General features: G+C 62.9%; 1 protein-coding gene across 2 annotated transcripts; it reads right to left on the reverse strand.

Annotated features, from left to right (window-relative positions):
- Positions 1-270: 270 nt before the first annotated feature.
- Pld4 (phospholipase D family member 4) lies at positions 271-8,068 on the reverse strand. 2 transcript variants are annotated; one of them, XM_077799943.1, is made up of 11 exons: positions 8,000-8,068; positions 6,121-6,207; positions 5,550-5,707; positions 4,720-4,903; positions 4,238-4,358; positions 3,630-3,757; positions 2,423-2,623; positions 1,597-1,736; positions 1,301-1,466; positions 857-953; positions 271-569 (listed from the first exon to the last, which is right to left on the reverse strand). In XM_077799943.1, exons 1-11 carry the CDS (start codon positions 8,024-8,026, stop codon positions 367-369), a joined length of 1,512 nt encoding a protein of 503 aa, XP_077656069.1. In that variant the 5' UTR covers positions 8,027-8,068; the 3' UTR covers positions 271-366. The 2 variants fall into 2 exon arrangements, with proteins under 2 accessions (XP_077656069.1, XP_026261334.2); XM_026405549.2 differs by having other exon boundaries at positions 5,550-5,719.
- Between the last annotated feature and the right edge of the window lie 1,198 nt (positions 8,069-9,266).

Below are 9,266 nucleotides of genomic sequence, written 5' to 3' on the forward strand. Positions count from 1 at the left end.
TTGCAAACCATCGGCATCTCTTATTGGGGGTTGTACTTGGGCAGTGCCCAGCAATGCCAGCCAGCTGTATGCCTGGGTCTGACCCAGCCCTCACGGGTGGGTGGCCAGTGAGACACACCTGGGGCTGGTCCTCTGGCAGTTGAGGCCTTTCCATGTCAGGGCTACAGACCCTCTTCCCCTGAGAAGCCAGTGCCACCTGAGGGTCTGCGGAGCTTAATTCAAAATTGTCAGAACCTGTGTTCATCTGAATTGCAATTCTCTGGCCCCAGGTAACATTCTTTTGCATTTATAATTTCTGAGCTTCAACAGCCTGGTGGATAGCAGTGTTCACTGGGGACTGTGGACCAGGAGCCAAGGGGTTGGGCCTCAGCCCTGCCAGACACAGTCCTGGCCTGGGGCTTGTCCGTCCAGTCCCACAGCATAGCGGGAACTCCAGTCACGCTCGAAGAGTTGCCTCAGTTGTTCCTGTGCGGGCTGCACCCCGGCCTGGGCACCGGGGGCCCTCTGGCTGACCACCAGACCCACGCCCGACGTGCTGCTGAAGTAATCCTCCGACCAGTTGGAGGTGCCTGGGGAGGAGGTCCAGAAGAGAGGCTGGGGTGCTGGGCTCAGCCCCTGCCACAGGCCCTGGACTGTGGCCCCAGCTGTAGGTTGGGGACAGTGGGCACACCGGCTGCTCTGCTATCAGTCCAGCCAGGGCAGGTGCAGGAACTCCGCCAGGTCACCGTGGGATGGACATCCTGGGCCCTGCAGCCCAGGATTCCTCTGCCTGCCCCTGTGACAGATGCCTGGTCCCCAGAACTCCTCTGGAGACCCTGACCGCCTTCAGCAGTACCCAGGTGTCCCAGCTGCTCACCTATGTAGGCTGCCTTCTCTGTGACCAGGAACTTGTTGTGGTTCACCCGGCTGAAGGGGATGTTGGAGTGATTCCCCACAGGCACGATGAAGACTTTCTTTGGAACAGAGAAGGGGCTTGGGAGGGGAGGGGAGGGAGGGGAAGGGAGGGGAGGGAGGGGAAGGGAGGGGAGGGAGGGGAAGGGAGGGGAGGGGAGGGAGGGGAAGGGAGGGGAGGGAGGGGAGGGGAGGGGAGGGAGGGGAGGGGAGGGGAGGGAGGGGAGGGGAGGGGAGGGGAGGGAGGGGAGGGGGAGGGAGGGGAGGGAGGGGAGGGGAGGGGAGGGAGGGGAGGGAGGGGGAGGGAGGGGAGGGAGGGGAGGGAGGGGAGGGAGGGGGAGGGAGAGGAGGGCGGGGAAGGGAGAGGAGGGCCTGCCTCCCCCAGCCTCTCCCGGGAGCAGAGCCTCACCACGTCCACTGAGATGCCAGCAGAGGGGTTGCTGATCGCCTGCAGGGACCGCAGGTAGGGGAACATGGTGGGGTCCGTGCCGAGCCCGCAGCTGACCAGCAGACGCACACGTACACGCCGGCCAAAGGCGGCTTCCCGCAGTGCGTTGTCCAGCACTGGCCAGTACCTGGGGAAGGCAGGGTCCTGCCTAAGGGCCCTGGGATGGACAGGGGTCCTGGCAGAAGGAGAGACCTGCGAACCCGGGAGCCGCCCATGGGGGGGCTGTGCTCTCCAGGGCCTCGCTTCTCAGCGGTCACCTGGCAGGGTGGCTGAAGCGCGTGGTGGGGAAGTACTCCATCACTGAGGCGAAGATGAACTCTCGGGCACCCTCCATCACTGCCAGCACTGCATCCAGGTCCCGGGTGCGGCCTCTGGGGCAGAGGGCTGGTGGCGAAGCCTGTGGTGGAGAAGCACCCCTGCAGCACTGCCAGGGCTCCCACCTGGGCCCACACACCACCCAGGGGCCTTGTGGTGGGGGAGGGGAGGCGAGCCGAGCCGCACTGCCTGGGAAGAGGGCTCTCAGCAGGGCCCTGGGCCCCCGCCTGAACCTAGCCAACGGCCAGCCTCTGGGGCGCTGGGCTGCACTGACTCTTCACGGACTGCTCCTGCCCCAGGAACCTTCTCCGCTTTCTCTGGAGTGGGACCCCCTTCTCCAGGGTCTCTCCTCGTTCTGACATAGTCTTGGCTGCAGACCAGTCACTAGGGTAGCTGGGGGCTCAGAGGGTCGGTGCTCTGAAAGAGGGGAGCCGTGGGCATCCCCTTCCCCCCCGCAGAGTGTCTGATGCCTGGCGTCCCTAGCCCCCACAGCCTCTGAGCCCACCCCACTCAGCAGTCTGTTTGAGACCCCAAGGGCCACGGATCCCGCTGCCTCTCTGGCCAACTGTCTCCCACAGATGGCGCTGACCTGGCATCCTTTCCAGGAGCTGGGCCTGCCAGTGCCAGCCTGCTTGTCCCTGGCACTGGTCTCTGAGGACCCAGAAGCTGCTGGTGGTGCTGAGGACTAGGCCCAGGGTGTGGCAGGGCCCTTGCTGGTCTGGCCAGATAGGGGAGAGGAGGGTCCTGAGGGCCTCTCTCCCACCTTACCGAGAAGTAGGCCGTGGTGGGCATTCCGTCAAAGTGGCACCGGAGGGGCTGGAGGCGGTTGATGTGGGATGAGAAGTTCTGAGGCCAGGTTTTGGGGAGGACAGCCTGGGGTGCCCCCAGTACCCAGTACGTCTGGAAAGTTTTCTCCAGGTCCTGGGCCAGGCGGCTGCAGTTGTAGATAATGGCTCCAAGTTCCTTCACCTGCAGGAACCAGGGTCAGTAGCCACAGGGAGCAAGGCCTACCAGGGCAACCTGGGGCCCATCACCTGGCTCTGGGCAGGGTGCAGCCCTTCCCCCCTGGCAGCAGCTCTGCAGCGTCACCTGCAGGACCTGTGACAGTGCACCCAGGTGGAGGGCCACTGCTCCCTGGGTTCCTGTTTTTCCTAAGCGGTGTTTTCCAGTGCTGAAAGCAATGTTTGTTGGACACCCCAAAATTGCACAAAACACAAGGAATTAAAATTGCTCTAAATTGCACTGTTAAGGGATAACAACTGCTACCATGATCACATTTATTTTCTCTCTCTCCCTCTCACACACACACACACACATGATCTCTTCAGTGAAATGAAAGTACACTCCATGGAGAACTTGGGGCCACTCATCCTAAGAGAGGAAGCTGCTCACTTTGGTCTTTGACATGTGCTGTGTGTGGTGCTGTGGGTTGAACCCAGCCTCCAGCATGTGCCAAGCACACACTCTCACACTCTGCCACAGGCTTCAGCTCCAGCCCTCGGACACATTTTTGTTTTTTAATATTTTTTAGTTGTCAATGGATCTTTTATTCATTTCTATGTGGTGCTGAGGATCGAACCCAGGGCCCCACACATGCCAGGCAAGCACTGGACCACTGAGCCACGACTCCAGTCCCCCTTGGACATGTTTTTAATTCACTGCTTCTTCTAAAAAGCCTCTTGATTTGTAATCTGCATCTTTCTCTAATGGCTGTGGTCTAAGCAACTTCCTGTCCTTAAATGTTACTCCCTGGCATGAGTGCCGGGCCGAGCGGAATTCCATAACTGGCGGAGCCTGTGTCTGATCATTTCCTCTACAGAAAGGTGATGGCATGGCTCTGTGACCCAGGATTCCATCTGCTGACTTCTCGTGACACTGACTTCCTCTGATCAATGGGGACATCAGGCAAAGCCCTTGGGAGTCAGAGCGGGAGGAACTCCAGATGGGCCTCCTGTCCATGAGTCCTGGGACTTACCTGTGTCAGGGACCGCCAGTCCATGTTGGCACTGCCCACGTAGATGTGCCGCCCATCCACAACCCAGAATTTGGAGTGCAAGACACCCCCAGTGAACTGCCTCATGGGCACCTGTCGCACCTGGGCACCTGTGAGGGGACACGGGGCTCTTTGTGTGTGCTAGCTGCATGGTGAGCCTGATTCTGAGGTGTCGATCCTCAAAACAGCAGTGCCACCTCAATGTGGACGCTCTCTTCACTTGACTGGTGAGGCAATGGAGGCACAGCTGGCCCTGGGTCTCTCTGGGCAGCCCAGCTCCAGAGCATTTGAGATGACTGAGCCTGATGTCACCTGCCACCTGGCCTCAGCCTCGTCCTCAGGGCTAAGCAGCAGGGCACCAGGCCACCCGCACTCTGCCCTGTGGAATGTGCCACTCTGGCTTCTGGGAGCCTGCCTGAGTCCCGGTGACATCAGCTCAAGGGAGCTCAGAGTCCTGGGCTTCTCCCTCCAGGGTCGAGGGGAGCAGTGGGGGCCTCCCCCACCCTGCCCAGCAGTTCTATGGCTCTTTGCCTTTGTCCCGTGGCGTCGGCAAGTCAGGGCCGCAGGGCCAGGGTGGAGAAAGCGCCTACCGTGGGCTGCCAGGACCTGCAGGTCGGTGGAATTCCTGGACAGGGATGGGCTATTGGTGGCCACCATTAGGGTGATGTCCTTGTCCAGCAGCTGCTGCAGCTTCTGCAGAATAGCCTCTCCCTGTGAGGCCACGCTGGCCATGAGAGGTGGCCCCCAGCTGGGCCCTCTTCCCTCCCCCCAGGACCTGTGGCTGCCCCTGGCCTAGGGCTGGGCCAAGGGTCTGGATGACCTTGGTTGGGAGCAGAATTGCACTTAGGCCAATCTAAGTGCTCAGACCCCCAGGGGCCTCCCCTCCACCCTGCCCAGAGCTCCCAAGAAAGGGCTTTACCCTGCCCTTTCCCAGTGCCCACCATAGCACTGGCCCTGGGCCTGGGCCCCAAAGCTCCACACAGATGGGTGCCCTGACTTTCTGTGTGCCCATCCCTGGGGCAGGTTGGGGCAGCCTTAGTCTCAGGGACAGGGGTGGGGGCCAGGGATGCACCGGCTGGGAAGACGAGTCATTGACCCCGATGTCGGACCCCGTGAGGGACCAGTAGTATGAGGCCACATGGATGCTCTCCTGGGCAGTGTCCAGCAGCTGCAGCCAGGCCTGGGCCAGTGGCTGGGCGGATGGGCTGCCAGCTGCAGATGGCAGGTCCTGAGGGATGCTTTCCACAAGGACAAGCCTGGAGAGAGAGGCAGGAGGAGGCCCGAGTGTGGCTGCCAGAGCCACCAGCCTGCCTTGGCCATCTGCTCCCTCCCTGCTGCCCAGTGGGAGGTCCTACCGCCCATGTGGTCTGGGGCCTGAGCCACCAAGCTGAGGATCCAGGAAGGGGTAGCTAGACTGAACTGGGCAGAGGAGGCCTGAGCCCCACAAGCTGTGGCAGCAGTGACACCCAGAAGTGTGTCCACCAAGGAACCTGGGGGGACGGGGCTGTCTGGCCTGCAGCCAGGCTCCACCCCAACCCGATGGGGATCAGTCGTTTCCATAGTGAGGTGAGTGGGGGGGGCTCTGGGGTCTGGGACCCCGACAGCAGGGAGCTGCCTTGGGGCAACAGCACCAAACCCCGGGGGATGAGAGGACCTGAGGTACCAAGACTCACTCAACAGCGGACAGCCTTCACCAGCCTGGCCAGAGCCCCGGGCAGCCCTGTTTTCTGCCAAGAGTCCCCAGCCCAACTTGAGCCCGACATTCCAGGCCCTTCCCGTGACCCATGTCCCCTGCAGGTGCTGGTGGAGGGTGGTGCTCAGCCCAGAGGAGGATCTGGTGGTTGGAAAGCAGGCACTGCCCAGCAGGCCTGCCCCCACCGCAGGCCCTGTGGGCTCACTCACTGGCAGGAGTCCCTCTGCTGCCCAGCCTCTCCTTCCAGGGCCTCCCAGGACTCAGGGGACACTTCTTCCGGGTGCCAGGTGCGAGGAAGGGGCACTTGCCACAGGAGGTAGGTGAGAGTCACGAGGCCCAACCCCAGCACGGCCAGCATCCCTAGCACCTGCAGGAGACACTGTCTCTGCAGGTCCTGGGAGGGCCGTGACCGCCCCCCAGTACAGGAACAGAGGGCCCTGCTGCAGCTGGGGAGGAGAGGAGGACAGAGGGAAGCCAGGCCCTCTAGGTTGGGGTTGGTGGTCTGCAGCCCACTGTGTGGTGCTGTGGTCAGTGGTAACTGGCTGCCCCAGCTTCCCTGGCCATGAGATGCAGGCAAGGTCTCCAGCAGCCCCGGGGCTTGCCTCCCCCGCTGGCCTGCCCTCCCGCCCAGGGCTGGTTTTCTCTTCTGTACTTGGGCCCAGGGTTCTAAGATTCTATTTAAAATTGACTTTTAAAGTAATTAGAATTGGGAATTAGGCTAAAACTTGTCTTAGGCTGTGGTATCCCTGGTAAACCCTCCCTCGAGACCCCGGGTCCTACCATGCTGGTTCTGCTGCATGGGGTGCGGCGTGGTCTGGAGCAGGGCCACTCGGGGTCCTCTGCTGTTCTGCACAGTGGTGCCAGCAGCTGCAGGAGGCAGTCTGGGCTCACAGGCAGCTCTGGCACCACGGTGTCAGCCCTTTGTGGGGTCCCTGCAGACACACGCTCAAACCCCTGGAGTGGGTCTCAGCCTGGGCGTGGCCGGGCTCCACTGCACACCCGCCACGGGCAGCCTGCGTGTGGATCTGGAGCTGGCTGCACGTGGCTTTCCTGGGGCCTTGGGCCTGTCTAGCCTGTGCCCTGCAGGCTGTGCATCCCCTCCCGGTGCCCCCCGTGGCGGGGTCTGGACGTCTGTGTCTCGGTTCCTTTTTCAGCCCAGCTGCAGCCGAGTCTGAAAGCACTCTTTCTGCTTTTTCGGCTTGGTTCCTCCTGACTGGCCCCAGCAGTTGCCCCCCTTCCAGGGTTGCCTGGTCTTGGCCCCTGGATGTGTGACCGCTGCTGGTGGAGGCCAGACCTGGTGAGGGATGCAGGCAGCCAGAAGCCTCCAGCAGACCGCGTGGTGTCCAGGGCAGGGCCTCTCCTGGCAGCAGGGAGTCTGCAGTTCTGGGATGGACTCACCTGTGCCCACAGCATAGTCCCTCCATGAGGAACTGGGAGCCCGGCTGGCACCGCTGCCCTGAGGGCACCACGGAGCAAGTACCTGGGAGCTGTGTCCACCCTCCCCGGGTACAGGGAAGGGCCTGTGCCCAGGATGGGGCCACTGTGCCCTCCAGCCCCCGACTGAAACACCACAAAGGCCCTGGTGATGCGAGGGGTCTGAGGTTCAGGGCCCGGGGGGCACTGGATGCCTGTGTGGGGTGTGGGGCTGGGCCAAGGGGCCCCTGGGGCTTCTCCCTGCTGTCCTTCCCAGCTGGGGCTCAGAGAACTTGGCCTCCTCAGCCTGGGAGGGTGCCCAGGGCCTGGGGCTCTGTGTGGCCCAGAGCCAGTGCGCCACAGGGTGGTGGGACCCGAAACCATAGCTTGAAGCATGGGGGACATGGGCTCAGGCAGAGTCACCAGGCCCAGGATCCCTCTGCCCAGGTGTCCCTGAGGAGGGGAGTAAGGGCCACACCCCAGGCCACCTGGGCTCCAGCTCTCAAGATGGCCGCCTACACTGGGGCAGCCCGGGCCCTGCGAGCCCAGCTTCAGACTTCCCCTCCTCCGTGACTTTCTGGGGAGGTGGCCTGTGTGGGGTTCTGGGCTGGGGCACTGAACCCCACATAGGGGCTTGCTCTGCACTCCTGCTGCTCCTCCTGGGAGAGGGCTTTGGCCCTCAAGGTGCCCAGACAGAAAGGCTGTCCAGCACTGCAGCCCGCTGGACCCGGGTCCTGTCAGGGGCGGCTCAGGCACCACAGACCCTCGGACCTCTTCCAGCCATGGGACCACTCTGGGGCTAGGGGACAGGCCTCCTAGGGCCTGGGCCGCTGAAGCTCTGTCCTCCCTCAGGGGCCCTGGGGACCTGTGTGGCCCTGGGGGACGGCTGGCTATCTGATGGAGGGAGGCATCTCCGGGCTGAGCTGGGCTGGGGGATGGGCCCTGAGCCTCCCCAGCCCCGTGGTGGGCAGCCAGGGAACCCTGGAGGCATCAGAAGCCACGGCCGAGGTGTGGGGATGTGCCCTGCAGGGCGTGTGGCTCACTGCCAGCCCCAGGATGGGGCAGAGAGCCTGGATGTCCCAGCTTCCTGGCTGCACAGACTGGGCCAGGAACCGGCGGTGCAGGGCCAGTGGAGGCTGTGAGCCCCTGGGCCTGGGGTTGCTGGGAGCATGAGCCGTGGTGGTGGACAGCAGCTCTCCCAGGGCTTTTGGCCTTCCCCACCCAGCTCAGGCCTCCCGGCACCTACCTCTGAGGGCCCTGCCTTGGCATCCATCCCGGCTCCAGTCACAGACTGCAGCCCCAGGCTCAGGGCAGGCCCTCCTGCCTCCTCTCCAGCCCACTGCTTTCCTCCCGGCCACTTCCTCTTTTTTCTGCCTACCCACCCCCACCTAAGAACAGACAGCTGGAGCTGTGTGGGCCACGAGGGGCGGGGCTGAGGACTTTCACCCGAGAGAGAAAACCACCCCCTCAGCCCTCCTAGGGGTCACATATAGGGTTCACCTTGACCACGGGCCACAGAGACCTGAGCAACCAGACTGACCACATCTAAGACCAGGTGGTCTAGAGGCTCTGATGGCTCCACAGCCACTGGGGGGTGGGTCCTGTGGGCTCCCAGTCCCCCACCCCTAGGATCCCTAGCTTCATGGTCCCACAGCTGCTGCTGGAGCTCAGCCATTGCTCCATGTTCCTAGCAGAGGGGGGCCGCTGCACTTGATTTTCTGTACTTTGCCCTCCACCCTTTTGAAAAGAGAATAAGGGACGTCCCAGAGGAGGCTCCCCAGAGCTCCCACGGCACTTTCTCTTATCTGTGATCTAGAAGTCGATGGAGATTTGGTCACAGGCCTGCACCTAGCTGCACAGGAAGCTGGAAGGTGGAGGCCGCTGGGGCCTCTGCACCTGAGAATGCAGAGGCCTGGCTACAGGTCAGCCTCCCCATACCGCTGTGGCCGGGGTCTCCTGAGTACAGTCCCTTTGGTCCTTCAGACTGGGCCTTGGGAGTAGCCCTCTGCTTGAGGTCAGTGCTTACTCACCCCTCACTAGGTGGTGAGCTTCTGTCCAGGGTGCTGACCTCAGAGTGTCCACAGGGAAGGACATCGGCTCACTGAGGCAGATGGTGTTCCCCAGAAAGGGCGGGAGTCCTCGTCCTTCAGCCAGCAGGGGTGTCCACGGCCGCGGAGAAGAGTGTCATGGAGTGGTCTGCTGTGGCGGGAGCATCACGTGGGCCTGCAGCCCCACGCAGCCTGGCCGCCACACCCACAGCGTCCTTCCCTGCCTCTTGCGTGGCCAGGCAGTCACCCATGCAGACCCTTATTGGCCACCTGAGCAGGGGAGTTTGTCCACCTGGGGGCCACGAGGAGCATAACCACACAAGGTGAAACCACGCGCAGAGAAACAGGGAGATGGGGAGTTAGGTGGACACCAGGGGCTGGGGCGGGCGCCACCGGCCTGCGGACTGATGCGGGTTCCCAGGCTGGAGGCGCTCCCACCATGACCGAGGAGCCCCCAGCTCCCTC

This window comes from Urocitellus parryii, chromosome 6 (assembly GCF_045843805.1).
Source record: "Urocitellus parryii isolate mUroPar1 chromosome 6, mUroPar1.hap1, whole genome shotgun sequence".
In the NCBI taxonomy this organism is placed as follows: Eukaryota; Metazoa; Chordata; class Mammalia; order Rodentia; family Sciuridae; genus Urocitellus; species Urocitellus parryii.